The sequence below is a fragment of the Amia ocellicauda genome, chromosome 14 (genome assembly GCF_036373705.1).
Source record: "Amia ocellicauda isolate fAmiCal2 chromosome 14, fAmiCal2.hap1, whole genome shotgun sequence".
Taxonomy (NCBI): domain Eukaryota; kingdom Metazoa; phylum Chordata; class Actinopteri; order Amiiformes; family Amiidae; genus Amia; species Amia ocellicauda.
This window is the reverse complement of record NC_089863.1, coordinates 3,551,640-3,570,089: the sequence shown is the minus strand read 5'-3', so window position 1 is coordinate 3,570,089 and position 18,450 is coordinate 3,551,640. Positions and strand designations below refer to the sequence as shown.

At 49.3% G+C, this 18,450-nt stretch overlaps 2 protein-coding genes across 2 annotated transcripts; both read left to right on the top strand.

Moving 5' to 3' along the window:
* The first annotated feature begins 813 nt into the window (after window positions 1-813).
* Window positions 814-11,034, top strand: LOC136768315 (procollagen C-endopeptidase enhancer 2). The gene is made up of 9 exons (XM_066722450.1): window positions 814-1,030; window positions 5,909-6,017; window positions 6,220-6,478; window positions 7,065-7,189; window positions 7,730-7,866; window positions 8,117-8,544; window positions 8,745-8,825; window positions 9,615-9,785; window positions 10,285-11,034. Exons 1-9 carry the CDS (start codon window positions 927-929, stop codon window positions 10,413-10,415), a joined length of 1,545 nt encoding a protein of 514 aa, XP_066578547.1. The 5' UTR covers window positions 814-926; the 3' UTR covers window positions 10,416-11,034.
* Window positions 11,035-12,262: 1,228 nt separating this feature from the next.
* On the top strand, window positions 12,263-17,938 carry paqr9 (progestin and adipoQ receptor family member 9). Its single transcript, XM_066722449.1, has one exon. It carries the CDS (start codon window positions 14,276-14,278, stop codon window positions 15,578-15,580), a length of 1,305 nt encoding a protein of 434 aa, XP_066578546.1. The 5' UTR covers window positions 12,263-14,275; the 3' UTR covers window positions 15,581-17,938.
* The last annotated feature ends 512 nt before the right edge of the window (window positions 17,939-18,450 follow it).

Sequence of the window (18,450 nt, the reverse complement as noted above, 5' to 3'; positions counted from 1 at the left end):
TGCACAACGCACACACAGAGTACAACACACTCGTGTACATGCACACAAACACACACACAACACTGCACACACACACACAGCCCAGGACTGACACTGTCAAGAAGCTGCAATAATAGCCTATTCTTTGCAGTTTCCTGTCTGCATTGTGTGTGTGTGTGTGTTTTTGTTCGTGCTGTAAACAGTTATTATGCAGTGCAAGCGTCACTGCCTGACACGTACACACACAAACACACAGTACAGCAGCACGCACACACACACATGCGTATCTGAACTGTGTTCTGGTTTTGGGACACCTTGTTTTGTCTTCATTTTTTAATCATTAATTTGTTATGCTAAACCTCAGTGTGTCTCCTTGTCTGTCCTTGCATAACCAGCGCAGTGCACACACAAACACACAGACATACTAACACGCGCACATAAACACAGACATACAGACACACACATAAACAGAAACAGACACACACACCTAAACACAGACATACTGACACACACAGATACATGCATGCTCACACACACATATATGGACTGACACAGACTGATTCACACATGCTGTGGACATACGCACACGTATGCTCAAAACACATGCACACGCACTGACACGCACTGTGTGGATAATTTCACAGAAACCCCCCCCCCCCCCCGTCTCTTTTTCACTATTTTTGGAGTTTATATATACACTCCATCTGGCAGTAATTAAGCCTTCTCTACCCCCCCTCTCTTTTCCTCTCCTTCCCTGCCTCCCTCGCTCCCTCCCTCCCTCTCTCCTCCTATCCCAAACATCCTCTCTCTCTCTCTCCTCCCCCTTGTCTCCACTCTCTTCCCCTCCACTCTATCCCTGCGTGTCTCCCTGCATCCCCCCTTCTCTCTCTGTCTCTCTCTGTCCCTCTCTCTCTCTCTCTGTCTCTGTGTGTTGTCAGTGGTGCACTATGAGGGGCTGTGCGGACAGGGGACTGGTCATCGCGGTGTTAACCTGCTTACTGGGATTTCACGGAGCCCAGAGTCAGACCACGACACGCAGCAATTTCACCAGGTAAGTCTTGCAGCTTTGCTTGACAGTTTGCTGGGCTAAGCCTATTGCAGTCAATGTCTACTGAGTCCTGTGTCTCCGTCTGTGTGTGTGAGTGTGTGTGTGTGTGTGTCTGTCTGCAGTGAGTGTACTGTGCCTATGTGTGTGTCTGCACTTTGTCACTGGACTGTACTATAGTGACCGGGCTTTGTGAGTGGACTGGACTGGAGTAGACTATAGTGATGGGGCTGTGTGAGTGGACTGGGCTGTGTGAGTCGACAAGACTGGACTGGACTATTGTGACGTGGCTGTGTGACTGGATTGGGCTGTGTGACTGGACTAGAAGTTTTGTCTGAATAAATCCATAGATAAATCAGTATACAATGCTTGAGGAATCGGGTCAGCCCTGAAAGACGAGTGTAGTGGAAGGTCAATAGAGTTAATCTGGGCCTCGACTCGCTGGACTGAGGGACTGAAGACGCGGCTGTGCGGACAAGGGCAGAGGGACCACCAAAACTGTCATTTATCCCCGACTGAGATGCTCGGGTTGATCTAATCTCAGTGGTCCAGTGAATGGACCATCCAGGACTTGGAACAGAAGTCTTGAAGCCGTTTTCAGTTTCCCTGAGGTGACACAGAAGGTGCTGAGAGCAGGAGGGGGCCCTGTGGGTCAGTGTGAGCTGGACAATGAGCTCCTCAGCGGGTTGCAGAAGGTCTGCGTTTGATGACTGGAGCCCAGGTGCTGGGTTTCCAGTGTCTGAGGACAGAGGTGGTACTAGTATCTGATGTAAATAACCAGGAGCTGCAGATTACTGTGGACAGAACCTGTAGAAACGTCTCGTCGGCTTTAGGAGATGTGAGGAGCATCTGTAGTTTAGGCTGTGTTGACTGGGCTGGGCGACTCTGGACCAGGTGGGATGCCAAGCTGTACAGGATCCAGTGGGATGCGCACTCTGGGGGCTGCTAGGACGCCAGGGGCACGGAGAGCAGCAGGGGCGGCTGGGCTGGAGAGAGAGAACTGGGGCCGACGGCATGGGATGCTGGGGAGCAGGAACCGCCGTTGCCGGGGTGAGGGATGCGGAGCCGGGCCAGGAGGGAAGCCGTAAGAGAGAGCGGCAGGAGGGGAAGAAGAGGGGATGCAGAGGAGACAGGACCTGCAGGCGGCTGCTGGGAACGAAGAGGAAACAGAGAGGCTGAGGAAGACATGGATGTGAAGCGATGCTTGCTGGGAAAGCGCATGTGTTGACATATGCTTATGGTCAGGAAGGCAGAAGGGAGAGAGGGAGAGAGGGAGACATACAGAAAGAGAGGAATGTTTTGTACTGACTGACACACTGACTAACACACAGACTGACTGACACACTGACTGACTGACACAATGACTGACACACTGACTAACACACAGACTGACTGACACACTGACTGACTGACACAATGACTGACACACTGACTAACACACAGACTGACTGACACACTGACTGACTGACTGACTGACACAATGACTGACACACTGACTAACACACAGACTGACACACTGACTGACTGACTGACTGACACACTGACTGACAAACTGATTTATACACTGACTGATTGACACACTGACTGACTGACACAATGACTGACACTCAGACTGACACACTAACTGACTGACTGACTGACACACTGACTGACTGACTGACTGACTGAGACACTGACTGACTCACTGAGTGACTGACTGACTGACACACTGACTGATACACTGACTGAATGACTGACACACAGACTGACACATTGACTGATACACTGACTGACTGACTGACACACTATCAGTGTCCAGATAGATGTTGACTATGCTGTATGGGTCAAGGATCATGTGAAGAATTTCCTTCTATATACAGTATAGATATGTGTGTGTGTGTGTGTGTGTGTGTGTGTGTTATTGCCTAATCCACTTGGCAGACATGAGCTGGAAGGCTGCACAAGGGAAATGAGGGGGGTGTTGGTTGTCCCTAAACATATAAACAGAACAGCCCACACTGACCCTGGCCTGACCGCGGGATGGAGGGATGAGGAGTGCAGCAGGACGTGGGCAGAGAGAGAGAAAGAGATAGAGAGAGAGGGGGAGAGAGATACAGTTACTGTTTACACATGCGGTGCTGCTCTTCTACATAAGATCAATGCACTGTACTGGACTGTACTATAGTGTATTGTACTATACTGTAGTTTACTGTAGTGTAGTGTACTGTAGTGTATTGTACTGTACGATAGTGTAGTTTACTGTAGTGTATTGCACTGCATTGTAATGCAGTGTAGTGTACAGTAGTGTAGTGTAGTGTAGTTTACTATACTGTACTATAGTGTAGTTTACTGTAGTGTAGTGTACTGTAGACTACTATACTGTACTGTAGTTTACTGTAGTGTATTGCACTGTACTGTACTGTAGTTTACTGTAGTAAAGCATACTGTACTGTATTGTACTGTAGTGTAGTGTAGTTTACTATACTGTACTATAGTGTAGTTTACTGTAGTGTATTGCACTGTACTGTACTGTAGTTTACTGTAGTGTATTGCACTATACTGTAGTGTTGTGTATTGCACTGTAGCGTAGTGTAGTGTAGTATATTGCACTATACAGTAGTGTAGTTTGCTGTAGTGTAGTGTGTTGCACTGTATTGTAGTGTAGTGTATTGTAGTGTAGTGTAGGGACTGTACTGTCCCTTACTATGGCAATCGACTGTGCTGTCCTGCACTGTTTCCTTGCTGTGCTGTATTGCAGTGTACTGTGGTGTGTTCATTGCAAATCCAGATGCACATCCCCGTTCACTGCACTGCTCTCTGCCTCTCTTTTCTGCACCGTGTTGTGCAGCACAGCAGACGGGCCGAGTGTGTGAGCAGGTCACTGCTGAGTCAGCGTCCCAGATGGGGGGCCGAGGGGGTTGGGGGGGCTGACGTCAGCCAGAGACGCACTGGGAATTCTGGAATCCACGGAATGTTCTCCATGGCAACCTCCCTCCCCCACACCCCCCTACCCCCCAGTCTCTTTCTTGTTTTATTTTTTCCTTCTGATTCTTCTTCCAGACGCTTTCTCCCCCCCTCTTCTCTCTCTCTCTCTCTCTGTCTCTCTCTCTCTCTCTCTCTTTTTCTTGAATTCTCCCTCTTTCAGTGTCTCTCCCCCTCCCTCCCTCCTTTCTCCCACTATCTCTTCCTATTCCCCTTCCCATGTCCTTGTTTCCCCTCCTCCTCTGTCCACAATCTCTTCTTCCTCTCTCCCTCTCCCTCCCCCTCTCTTGCTGAGCAAGTGGTGCCAGTTTTGTTGTCCAGTCTCCCAGATAAACTCCTACAGATTAACCATACATCCCTACTGATCTTCTCACATCCTGCTGCGTGTGTGTGACTGCGTGTGTGTGTGTGTGTGTGCATAAGTGTGTGTCTGGGCCACCGTGTCCATGTGAGAGTGTGCGTGTGAGTCTGTGTGTGTGTGCGTGTGTGTGTGTGAGAGTGTGTGTCAGTGGCCACAGTGTGTGTCAGTGTGTGTGTGTGAGAGTATGTGTCAGTGGCCACAGTGTGTGTCAGTGTGTGTGTGTGAGAGTGTGTGTCAGTGGCCACAGTGTGTGTCAGTGTGTGTGTGTGAGAGTGTGTGTCAGTGGCCACAGTGTCAGCGCACTCACTCAGTACAGGATTAAATACACAAGTGCTGTTTTTACTGCAACCCACTCCCCCCCACAGTGCCAGTCTGTCCTAGGACCCCCGCCCCCCTGCTGCTGCAATATCCTGTTTTTAAACTTAATTTGCCTGGAGCTGAATCAGAGACCCACCATTACTGACCCCCGAGTTTAACATCTCTGATCTTAAACACATAATCAGCACCTCCTCCTCTCGGTCACTGTGGAATTTATGAGATTTATTTATTCCTTTTTATTGTATGTATGCATGTATTTCATAATCAGGACCCATCGGATTATTATGCAGTAAACTAAACTACAGGGCAGCAGAGTACAGCCCAGTGCAGTACACTAGGGTATAGCACAGTATACAGTACACAACTCTGACGGTCAGTAAACTGCAGTCCAGTACTACTGTGTAATAAATTCCAGCCTGGTGCAGTAAACTATGGTATAGTGCAGTACAGTAAACTAAATTATAAAACATCTACAGTAGAGTGCAGTATTAAAATGTATCCTATAGTCTTGAGCAGTAAACTACAGTATAGTGCATTACACAGTACAGTATAATACATCTACCTAAAGTCTAGTACAGTATTACTAGTGCTAGTACTCGTGTTGTTTATATTGTTTGCCCCTACGTCCTTCCCCTGAGCTCTTAACTATGACTTCACATCTTGTCTGCAATTATTAGCTCAGAAATCTAGGATGTAGGACTTGTATTAACTGTATATTTCTCTTATGCACCAATGTAATTTTGAACCTGTAATTTGTACTATGCTTTGATCTGTAATTCTAGACTGTATTGCACTTTTATAATGCTCTTATGATTAGTAAGTTGCCCTGGATAAGGGTGTCTGCTAATAAATAAATAATAATAATAATAGTAATATTACAATGTATCCTATAGTCGTGTGCATTAAACTGCAGTATAGTGCAGTACACTACAGTACAGTACAGTGCAGTACAGTGCAGTAAACTAAAGTACAGTGCAACACACTACAGAACAGTGCAGTAAACAACAGTATAATACATCTACCTAAAATCTAATACACTACAGTATTACAATGTACCCTATAGTCTGCATTAAACTGCAGCACAGTGCAGTATACTACAGTACAGTACAGTACAGTACAGTAAACTCCAGTACAGTATTATACAACAGCCCACAGTCCAGTGATTTTCCGTTTATTCTTCATAAGATGACTTCCCGTTTACCTCCCCTGACCCCTGACCCCTGACCCCTGTCTGTGTGTCCCAGGCCGGTGTTTAACTGCGGCGGGGAGCTGACGGCAGACTCGGGCTTCGTGGGCAGCGAGGGCTTCCCCAGCTTCTACAAGCCCAACCGCAAGTGTGCCTGGCTGATCACGGTAAGACGGACTAGAATTACTTTACTTTAATTTACTTTTCTTCTCCGTTTCTCTCTCTGTTTCTTTCTCTCTCTCTCTTCTCCCTCTGTTTCACTGCTGTGTTCATGCATTGAACCCCCATTCACATCCCTCCTCTCTCCTCCACTTCCATTTATCTCCCCTCTCTCCCTCTCTCCCTTCTTCTGTCATCCCTCGCTCCCAGGTCCCAGAGGGAAATGTGGTGATGCTGTCCTTCCGCATCTTCGACCTGGAGGCGGACCCCCAGTGTCGCTATGACTATGTGGACGTCTACAACGGCCACTCGCACACCTCGCAGCGGCTGGGCCGGTTCTGCGGGACATTCCGCCCCGGCGCGCTGATCTCCACCTCCAACAAGATGATGGTGGAGATGGTGTCTGACGACGCCAATGGGGGGCGGGGCTTCGTGGCCTACTTCAACGGGGGCAAACCGCATGTGGATGGTGAGAGAGAGGAGGGAGGGGGAGGGAGAGAGACAGGGAGAGTTGAAAGAGAGGGGCAGTAAGGGAGAGGGAGGGAGGAAAGGGGAAGGATGGGGGAGTGAGGGAGGGGAGGGAGTAGGGACTAAAGAGAGGGGGGGAAGGGACAGACAGAGAGTGGGGACAATGAGGTGGAAGAGAGAGAAATGTACAGGGAGAAGGAGAGGGAGAGTTGGGGGACAGAAGGTTGGAAGGAGAGAGAGAGAGAGAGAAAGAGAGTGAGAAAGAGAGAGAGAAAGGTACAGGGAGAAGGAGATGGGGAGAGTTGGGGGACAGAAGGTTGGAAGGATCAGAGACAGACAGAGAGAGAGAGAGAGAGAGAGAGAGAGAGAGATAGAGAGAGAGAGAGAGAGAGAGAGAGAGGTACAGGGAGACGGCATTTGTTGCCTCCGACAAAACATCCTTCTAGGAAACTTGATCTGAACTCTGTGCAGCTCATCTGGCAAGACAGAATGGAAATATCTGGAAAAACTATTTAAAAAAACTTGTTTTGGCTCCCTCCCTCTATCTCTCTCCCCTCCCTCCCTCCCTCTCTCCCTCTCTCTCTCAGAGCACCAGTTCTGCGGCGGGAAGCTGACCAAACCCCAGGGGTCGGTCAAGACGCCCAACTGGCCGGAGAAAGATTACCCAGCAGGCATCAGCTGCTCCTGGCACATCATCGTGGATAGCAACCAGGTGAGAGATTTCCCAATTATCCAATTAAGGCAGCAATTAACCAATCAAGTCATGACTGGGCAATGAAGCAACTGAACAATTTAGCACCCTGAGAGACACACGCTGGACTGACTTTGCCGTCCCTCTGCGCCCTCTGCTGGTGCTCGGGGTGAACTGCACTGTACTCTGCTCTGCGATGCCCTCTAGTGTGTAACATACAGTACTCTACTGAATGAATACACTGTTCTGTACTGTATGTTTTTACACGGTATTGTATTGCACGTTTTTACAAGCAACACTACTGTATGTTTCTACAATGTACAGTTATGTACTGTATGTTTTTACACCGTTCTGTACTGCACTGTATGTTTTACACTGTTCTGTACTGTATATTTTTACACTATCCAGTACTGTATGTTTTTACACTGTACTGTGTGTTTTTACAATGTACTGTATTGTATGTTTTTACACTGTTCTGTAATGAATGGTTTTACACTGATCCGAACTGTATGTGTATACACTCTTCTGATCTGTATGGTTACTCTGCTCTGTTCTGCCCAGGTGATCGAGGTGACGTTTGACAAGTTTGACGTGGAGTATGACAACTACTGTCGCTACGACTATGTGGCATTCTTCAACGGCGGTGAAAAGGACGACTCTCGGCGCATCGGCAAATACTGCGGCGACACGGCGCCCAAGTGAGTGCAGAAACACCTTCCTGGGGCCGGGGGGGCTGTGGGGAGGCAGTTCCCATGCCTGAGTTCCATTGGTGACTGATGTTTTTGTTCTGTTTTTCCCTCCTGCGTCATCCTGCCACCCTCTCCCTCCCTTTCTCTTTCTCTTTCCTCTTTGTACTCTCTGTTCCTCCCTCTCCTCTTCCTCCTCTTCTCTCTTCCTTCTTCCCCTCTCCTCCCTCCCTCTGCTCTCTCCTTCCTCTGGCCCCCGCAGGAGCATCGTCTCCAACGGCAATGAGCTGCTGGTGCAGTTTGTGTCCGACCTCAGCGTGACGTCCGACGGCTTCATGGCCTCCTACTCCAGCATCCCGCGGGGCTCCAAGCCCAGCACCGTGTCGGGCCTGAACGAGGTCCTGGGGCCCCGACACGAGCCGGCGACGGACGGCACCAAACCGAAGCCCAAGCCCAAGCCAGCCAAGCCCACCGCCGCCCCCTCTAAGGCCCCCAAGCCAACTAAACCCACCGCCAAGCCCGGGCCCAAACCCAAGCCCACCCCCAAACCTAAACCCACCCTCAAACCCAAACCCACCCCCAAGACCGGGCTCAAGCCCAAAGCCACCCCCAAAACCAAGCCCAACGTCCGCCCCGGCCTCCGCAACGGCACCCGGACCGCAGGGAGACGCCCCGGCACCAACGGCAACAGTGAGTTGCGTTGAACGTGTGTGTGTGTGAGAGTGAGAGTGAGTGTGTCTGTGTTATGTTGTTGAAGCTCACTCCTCTCCTGTGTTGTGTGGTGCTATGTTGTGGTGTGTGGTGTGTTGTTGTGTGTGTCGACTCTCTCTCCCTGTGTGGAGCACACTGTTGAACCGCTGTGTGCGTTGTGCGGTTGTGTCATTGTGCAGACGGTGCTGATACCCCCCCGTGTGCTCAGAACTGTAAGAGAGGCGCCACCATCCAGAGCAGCTTCTGTACCAGCGAGTTCGGTGAGTCTCCCCCTCTCTCTCTCTCTCTCTCTCTCTCTCTCTCTCTCTCTCCCCCTCTCAGGGCAATACATAACAATAAATACAGAAGCAATACATTTTACATCTTAATATCGTATTCACAGACATGTTGTATAGAGTTGTTGGAGGAAGTGTGTCTCGTCCTCCGCTTCCCCCTGCCCACACACTCTCTGGGCTTCCCCTGTCTGTCAGTGCCGGCCCATCTGTCTCAGTCTGGACTGGCTCCGGATCAGTCTCTGTTTGGGGTCCTTTACTGACACTAGGGGCGCTTACACGGCCATTTCTGATCCGGATCAAAGGCATCGGTAGCATTTGATCCTGGCAGTATAAACGCTCGTCCAGCTCCAGTCCCAGCATGCACTGCAGTGGCGTTTGTTTTAGAGGCAGGGGGCAGGCAAGCAGCCTTCGCATCAGTGGAGCAGATAAGAGAACACTTCCCTACTGCCGAATTAGAAATAAAATAGTTAAAATTAACATTAAATGGCTTATTTTGTTAGCAACAAATATATAATTGTATATAATATATAATTTTCAATGCTTCGGTTGTGGAAAAATATGCAAGTGCGTTGGTTTAATACATAATGAGATAAAAAGAGATATAGCTCTGTGTTCTATAGGACTAATGTATGCATATAATTAAGTATGTACTGGCTTGAGGGGGCACAGCCATGTCCTGATGACACAGAAAGCCCTGTGTGACTTTCAGGGCTTTTGTCCCAGTTTCTGTAATGAGTGTAATAATCTCTCTTGCTCTCTCTCTCTCTGTCTCAGTGATCGTGGGGAAGGTGACCACGGTAGCCACGGGTCCGAGGGACAGCCTGTACGCCAGCGTGTCGGTCATCCATGCCTACAAGGCAGGCCGGCTGCGCATCACCCAGGCTGGGAAGACCATGTCCGTCAAGCTGGTGTCCTCCTGCAAGAAGTGTCCTCTCATCCGCAGAGGTGAGGACACTGTCCTCTGTCCACTGCACTCACTGTCCTCTACACACACTATCCACTGTCCACTACACACACTGTCCACTGTCCACTAAACACACTGTCCACTGTCCACTGCACACTCTGTCCACTACACACACTGTCCTCTACACACACTATCCACAGTCCACTACACACTGTCCACTGTCCACTGCACACACTGTCCTCTACACACACTATCCACTGTCCACTGCACACACTGTCCTCTACACACACTATCCACTGTCCACTACACACACTGTCCACTGTCCACTAAACACACTGTCCACTGTCCACTACACACTGTCCACTTTCCACTGTCCACTGCACACTGTCCACTACACACACTGTCCTCTACACACACTATCCACAGTCCACTGTCCACTGCACACACTGTCCTCTACACACACTGTCCACTGTCCACTACACACACATCAAAACTACACACACTGTCCACTACTCACAGTGTACTCTCTTTCTCTCTCAGGTCTGAACTACATCCTGATGGGGCAGGTGGATGAGGAGGGGCGTGGCCTGTTGGTGCCCACCAGCTTCACCCTGCTGTACAAAGCCCCGCATCACAAGATTCTGACCAATCTGAACAGCCGGCCTTGCTGACCTCACACTCCCACCAACCAATCAGGGGATAGAAAAAAGAAACCGCCCCATAAAGCATAAACCAAAGATATCAAAATGATGATGAAGATGATGATGATCATATAAATATTATTAGTAATAATAACAATAATAATGTATAAAGTTACAAATGTGTCTCGATTTGTTGTTATTATTATTATTATCATCATCATCATCTATGGAAGGAATTATTGTGTGCAGTGATTGGCTGCGTAACCTGTCAATCATCGCCAGAGACCCAGCTCGACCAATGAAAAGCAGAGGCTGCACATTCCAAGGGAAGGCTGGGAGTTGAAGTTCTCCGTTGTGAATATTGTAGTTCAGGGAAAACGACCGTCCCTCCGTATTAGCATTATTATTGTTATTATTATTATTGTATTTTTTCCTCGATTCAAAGAGGAAGCCGGGTTCTCTCCCGTTCTCGTTTTCCATTTGTAACCGCTCTATTCATTAAGTCGTATATTTGGTTATTTTATGACTGATTATCCTCATTATTATGATTATTATGGTGTCCGTCCTGTTATACACAAGCCAATAGCACTCCCTGTATTTGTGTGTAATTTATACGTGCCTTTGATTAAAAGGTTTATTATGATACTTATTTTATTTGTGTCGGGATCTTGTTTAACTTCAAATGCAGAAGACGTTTATATATGTATATTGGTATGGATAGAGGGATAGAAAAATGAATGCTGATCCTCACTATAGCATTAACGGATCAATGTGCTATTAGTTAATGAAGCCATCACTGTGCCAACGCTGACCTCTTGTGGTGATATGATGTATTTCAAGCCAGGTTTTTTTTTTTTTTTTTATCTCATTATAATTTGTTAATGTATGAAACTTGCAGCTGTTTTTGAATGAAAAGGGTCTGAGACCCTGCTGGACTGGACTGTGTCTCTCAGGACCAGGGATGAGACTCTGCTGGACTGGACTGTGAATCTCGGGACCAGGGCTGAGACCCTGCTGGACTATATTGAGAGAGAGAGAGAGAGAGAGAGAGAGAGAGAGAGAGAGAATGCACCCTTTTCCTGAAATATCCGTGGAAATGCAGCAACAACACCTTCAACAACAAGGATAATTAATAATTAGCACATCAGGTGAGTCGGTGTAACTGTGGACTCCAGGGAGATGGGGGGGCATATGTGTTATGTTTTTGTGTGAGCGCATGCTTTATAATCCTTGTACTTTGGGATTATGATTTTCTCCTCTATGTGCAACAAAACTCCCTTTAGTCCGGCAGAGTGGCGCCGGCTACTGTAGGCCTACTTGTCCATCTTAGCGATCCGTGGAGGGGGTGAGAGTTGGAGGCACAAGGCAAAGGGAGAGGGGGTTGAGTAGCCAGAACTATTTCTGTCCTGTCACAGCTTGCCTTTTCAATAGAAAGAAAAGGAGAAGCGTGCAACTGCTATCCCTGAAGGCAGAGAGAGAGAGAGAGAGAGAGAGAGAGGGGGTAACGGGAAAACATGTGCATGTTACTATGCGGTAACCGACTGTGCCATTGAATGCAGAGGGGGGATAACCACGATAGCAGCATATTCCTATTCCTCTTCTTGTTGTTCTTCTTATCACTTGTGTGTTAATTTTGCACGGAAACACGAACTAACTGACAGAGTAGCTTGTTACGGTTTGACACGCGAGCTATTCTGAGCCCCGGGGATGGGGGAGAGAGAGAGAGAGAGAGAGAGAGAGAGAGAGAGAGAGAGAGAGAGAGAGAGAGGTGTTAAATCTAGCAAGGTCGCATGCTATACTATAGGACAGCACAGTCCACGGTAGTATATTAGCAGTGCATAGCGATAGAACACACTGCGCAGACTCCTCTCTCTCTCTCTCTCTCTCTCTCTCTCTCTCTGTTTTGCCGACACAGATCCCTCCATCTCTCCCTCAGTCTCTCGCACACAAACCCGCGGACCGCAGCTCGGCTTCCTTTTATTTGTATCGTCTGCTCAGCAGCTCTATCGCACCCTGTCAGCTGCTCTCTCTTCTCTATCTCGCTTGCACTTCTCACGCAGAGACGTTGGTGTGTGTGTGTGTCTCAATTCTGCTCAGGGGATTCAAGGACACCCACACGGAGAGAGAGAGAGAGAGAGAGAGAGAGAGAGAGAGAAGGGGGAGAGTGTGAGTGAGAGAGATAGAGAGAGAGAGAGAGAGTGATAGATAGGGATAGAGAGAGTGTGTGACAGAGAGAGAGAAGCGGCTTGGTCACCCTCTCCCGGCGTCTCTGCGAGGATCCTGTGCAGTTCCGCACCAAGGTGGGGGGGGATGCTGCGATCGCGTATCTGGACTCTCAGACCGCGGACCCCCGCTGGATGCACCCCCCACATACGTCGATGAGCGGCCGATCACATCCATACACAGATCAATACCGACCCCCCCTCAATGGACGAGCGGGCGGGGTGTTTAGGGGCAGGGGGCGGATTTAAGCGGAGGCGCACCGGGGGCGGGCGAGCGTGTGTGAAGAGTTGGACACCCCCGCACTGTGGTGCACACAGCGATACAGGAGCATCATCGCGGAAAACTGCCCGTCGCATGCACAATTAAAGGAGTGCTGTCAATTATGCATGGGGACGGGGAACTCGACCCACCGGCGCTGGACGAGCGTGTCCAGTGATCCCGCCGGACCCGGCCGCAGTGGACGGCACCCACCGGACAAGTGTAAAACCGTGAGGAAAATACATATACTGGACTCCTAATGCACACACAGGACCTGGGCATGGAGCATGATTTTAGTTTGTTTTATGGTCATTTCTGTGTGTTTTATGATGTATAAGATGGAAGGGATTTAAGATGACCACTTGTGCTGAATCTATCACATTATTGATACTGGTAATATAAATTTTTATCATTAATTATCACCCTCGTATTCGTGACTTCACAGAAAGGAGCCGAAAGCAAGCAGGAAACGGAGAAACTCTGTCAGATCAAATATTAACTTTTTTTTCATGTCAGACTCTAACCTTTTGGACTTACAGGGTATGGTACCCGGGTGAAATGCTTGCAAGGGAAATAAATCCTGCTTTTTTCATTCATTTACATTGTATGTATTTATGTTTTTGCTCAGGGATCAATACCCTTAAAACTTAAGTTTAAGTTCTCCACTGAGCCGGGTTAACCGTCCAAAAGATCGTGGAAAAGGAGATCCGCCGGTTAAATTGCAGGGCGGTTACATTTCAGGACATTTGGCTCACTCTGTCTCACTCAGGCACGCACAGGCAACCAGTTTTTGTGTGTTTTTTTCTTCTCTATTTCTTCTGTGCAATGGATTATACTTGGACACGTCCAAAGCAAGCTTGTGGACAAATAAATGTAAATGCCAAACTGGCCACAGAGCTCTTTTGCGAGTCAGAGATACAGTGATGTGATTTGAAAGTTTGCAAAACCGTTGAAGGATACAAACAAAACAGTGCGAGAGATTTTAGTGTCTGTGGGCCAGATCGATATAATTTTACAGAAGGGAGAACAGGAATCAGGAAAGCAGTTAGTCTGCTCTCAGCCTCTCACTCTTGTTTCTTCTTCTTCTCAAATGGATGTACAGCAATGTGAAAGTTAACCCTTCCTGCCCGGAGTGTGGAACCACGCTGTGGGGAGAGAGAGAGTGATCGTGAGGTAGGCTCTCAGGAAAACATACCTGGACCCCATGTGACTGATCACCCGTCCCAATAAATAACCTCAGCCATCGAGTGATCGCGCCACACAGCCATATCAACCAGGAATCCCTGCCCGAGGTCAGACACGGACGGAACGGACCATATCGACTGACCGCCAGGCCTGCCTCCCTCGTGCCTCCTCTCACCAGTTACCTCAGTGCTGGGACGGGAGGTTCACTGTTGGATCCTGTGGCGATGGCGCTGGCATCCCGGCGGCGCTGCTCCTCCCAGCTGCTCCGGCACACGGATGTGCCGGCGCGGGTGACGGAGAGCTTCATCCTCTCGGGGTACCGCTCCCCGGACTACAGCCTGGGCGAGTGCCTGGCCTCGGCCTTCCGGCCCACCAATGAGACGGCCAACTTCTGGACCCACTTCCTGGCGCTGTTCGTCTTCGCCTTCCACTTCCTGGAGCTCTTCTGGTGGGAGCGCACGCCGCCCTGCTCTGACCCCTTCTTCTACCCCTTCTGGAACTACTTCATCGGGGTGGCAGGCCTGCTGGTGGTCAGCAGCATGGCCCACCTGCTCAACTCCATGTCGCTGCTGGTGCGCGAGGTCTGCTTCTTCGTGGACTATGGCACCATCAGCGCCTACACTGTGGGCTCCTCGTTGGCCTACTTCTACTACATCCACCCGAAGGCGGGCATCGTTGCCGCCTCCGGCCTGGGCCAGGGTAGGAATGGCTCTGGGGCAGGGAGGGATGTGGGAAATGCCAACCCCTTACCGCTGCCCTTGCTTCCCCCAAGCCAGACCCCTCCCTCCGCCCTCCCAGACCTCTCATTCTTCTTTGAGACGGTCTACATCCCCAGCGCCTGCCTGGTGGCCCTGATCTGCACGCTGGCCTGCTGCAACACGCGCCAGCGCTGGCGCCGCTACCGCTACGTCATCCGCACCCTGGTCTTCCTGCTGCCCTTCACAGTGGCCTCCGCGCCTGTCTTCTACCGGCTGTATACGGCACCGCCGGTGGCGGGTGGCCCCGGTTGGGCGTGCGGAGGTCCCCCGGGCCCTGAGGTGGACGTGGACCCCACCGCCGCCACCCTGGCACCCTTCTTCTACCGCCACTGCTTCTGGCTGGCGCTTTCGGCCGTGTTCAACATCAGCAAGATCCCCGAGCGGCTGTCCCCGGGCCGCTTTGACATCTGGGGCCACAGCCACCAGTGGTTCCACTGCTGCACCTTCCTCAGCATCCTGGACGAGTTGCACATGATCAAGGCCGAGATCCGGGACATCGCCATGACCTCCGCCCTGGGCCTGGACCCGCAGGGAGACCAGCACGGCCAAGCGGGACTCTCCTACCTCTCCCCGTCATCCCCTTCCTCCTCCCGCCCCCTGGCCGGCCCCACCCTGCTCTCCACCTACGGGGTGATGTTTGGCCTGCAGACCTGCATCGCCGCCATCATCTCCTGGTTCGTCTTCCGCACCTGCGCCGACCACGGCTTCAGACCCCCGCCTCCGGCCCCCGCTGACTGCTGCCCACCCATTGCCCACCCCAAATCCAATTGATGACACGTCAAGGTTTCATAATTATCTATTTATAATATCTGGGGGGAGGGGTAGATAGGTAGGTATGACATTTATAAATACATATCGGGTATTAGATTGTATTTCTTCGTACTGATTTGATCTTAAATTGATTTGATTTTGATTGTGTGGGTCTTGTCTCGCTGTGAACAACATGATATTCTTGAGGGGAGTCTTGGGGAGGGGGGGAGAGAGAGGGAGGTAGTGATGGATATCTCGCCTCTGGGCTGCTGCTTGAAGATTGTAAACAAAGGGTTGTATTTATTTTCTTTTTTAAACCATCTCTGTGTGCGGACATGTGTGCGTCTGTATATTATTTTTAAAATCCTCCGCTGGAAACATGGGAAATAGATCAAGCGTGGGTCAGAGTCAGAAAATTCCCCTGGTTACAGCCCAGGGGGGAAGGGGGAAGAGAGGGAGAAGGAGATTGAGGGAAAGTCAGGAAGGAGGGAGAGAGATGGCTTAGTGTGAACAGAGTGTTTGGGAATGCCTCTCTCTCTCCTTTCAAGTTTGGTCAAGTTCCCTCACACGCCCTCTTATTTCTCCATCCCTCGCTCCAGGCCAAGTTTTTTCTTCTCATGTTTTTAAAGTCTGTCACTTAATGCCATCGGTGTTGGAGGCAAGTCTGGATGAATCCACAATATGACAACAATGTTCTTAGCACTATAATGTACTGTACTGTACAATACTGCACTGTACTGCACAACTCAACCCAACACTACTGTACTTTACTACTGTCCTGTACTTTACTGCAGTTACTGTACTGGTTCCACCAAAACACCTAGCCTCTATACAGCACTCCTGCTAACACGACGTGTGTGTGTTTGTGATATTATGTGTGTGAGTGTATCAGTGTGTACGTGCAAGTGTGTCATCTGCAAACATAAATCGTGAACTTTAATACACCCTGTCTCTCTCTCTTTCCCTCTCTCGCTCTTCCCCTATCTCTCTCTCTCTCCCTCCCTCTCTCTTCTCACGCTCTCTGTAAATAGATATAGAAGAAACCAGAGAGAAGCTGATCTGTGAAAAGCAGAATTTACACCCCATCCCTCCCTCTCTCCTCTCTCTTTCTCTCTCTCTCTCCTGCTTCAGAAGCAGGAGGCTCTCGGTGTGACTGGCAAAACAAAACGACCGCGGGCCGTGGGACCTCCCCAGTTGGGACCCTTCACGGTACCCGAGCAGTCGGGTCCAATGTATAGCTAAATTGGGGAGGAGGTGGTGGAGCTTTAGATTGAGAGTGGGAGAGAAAAAAGAGGCACAGCGTGACGAAGGGTTGATGCCATTTTGATGCCGAATTATATTGGGGAGAGAGGGGAGGGGGAGGGAGGGATGGAGAGAGAGAGGAGAGTAGGGTCGGTCCCTGCTCACTCCCAGCGAGAGGCCAATGTCACTCGGAGTCATGCGGGTATTCTAGAACTTGATCTGATTTGATTTGCTTTGATTTAATTTCATTTTGTCTGCGTGTGGTTGTGCTTCTTTTATTGTTCCATCTCCTCATCTCTGATTGTGGTCATTTAGCACTTTGTTCCCAGAGGGGCAGGTAGGGGCAGCAGTTCCTCAATATTGCCCTCTATTGCCCTTCTATATATTATTGTAAATAATACTAACAAGAAATATGTGAAAGTTATATATATATATATATGTACACACAAGAATGTGAATTGCTCTACTCAGGGGGATCCTAGAGGTGCTTTATCTCTCTGGAGAAACTTGTCAAAGAAATTCTTGCATTGTGTGTGTGTGTGTGTGTGTTTGTGTCTCCATGTCTATAGTCCCCACAGCGCTGCTCCAGTCTGAACCCTATACTATACTATACTATACTGCACTATACTATAGTCCCCACAGCGCTGCTCCAGTCTGGACCCTATACTATACTATACTGCACTATACTATAGTCCCCACAGCGCTGCTCCAGTCTGAACCCTTTACTATACTATACTATACTGCACTATACTATAGTCCCCACAGCGCTGCTCCAGTCTGGACCCTATACTATACTATACTGCACTATACTATAGTCCCCACAGCGCTGCTCCAGTCTGGACCCTATACTATACTATACTATACTGCACTATACTATAGTCCCCACAGCACTGCTCCTGGGCCCTATAGTTCACATGGTGTATGACTGAATTTGCCATGCACTTCAAACTGTGTCTGAAAATGATTTAATTATTTTATTTTATTTCTGAATTGAACGTAATTTAAGTTGATTATCTTCCTTCAGTGTGTCGTGGGAGGTCGGCGCCCCTGTTTCTGTGTTTTTATTTGTGGAGAGGGGCGGGGAGTGGGAAGCGGGAAAAAAATAATATATATATCGAAATAAACCGAGACTCATTGTGTTTGCCAAAGCAGTGGCCAATGTTTGTGCCCTTTTTGTGTTCTCTGCTGGTCCTCCACCTGCTTTTAAGGTTACAATTGTGTTTTGCTTCTTTCGGGAGCATTGTGATGCCTTTTACTGCACCGCCTCCCTGCTGGGAAGCAACGTCACATGGGTTTGTATGTACACAAAAGAGGGACAGGGTTCACACTGACTCGGATACCTGCACTGCACATGGACAGATCAACACAGAAAGACAACGAGAGAGAGGGGGAGGGGGGTGTAGGTTGATAAGTAGGCAGGTAGACAGACAGACACACCTGAGCAGTAGCTGCACAATGCCACACACACACAAACACACACACACACACATTCATTGTGTTTCAGTGAGTATTGTACACACACACTCTCTCACTCACACATACAGTGATTGTGTTTCAGTATTATACACTCACACTCTCACACAGACACACACACTGATTGTGTTTCAGTGAGTATTGAACACACACACTCTCTCACTGTCTCACACACT

Bases quoted from the DNA above. Each gene is read 5' to 3' on its own strand.
- LOC136768315 (XM_066722450.1), top strand. From the start codon at position 927: ATGAGGGGCTGTGCGGACAGGGGACTGGTCATCGCGGTGTTAACCTGC. The intron at 6,479-7,064 runs GTGAGAGAGAGG...TCTCTCTCTCAG, and splicing joins GGGCAAACCGCATGTGGATG to AGCACCAGTTCTGCGGCGGG. The intron at 9,786-10,284 runs GTGAGGACACTG...TTTCTCTCTCAG, and splicing joins GTGTCCTCTCATCCGCAGAG to GTCTGAACTACATCCTGATG.
- paqr9 (XM_066722449.1), top strand. From the start codon at position 14,276: ATGGCGCTGGCATCCCGGCGGCGCTGCTCCTCCCAGCTGCTCCGGCAC.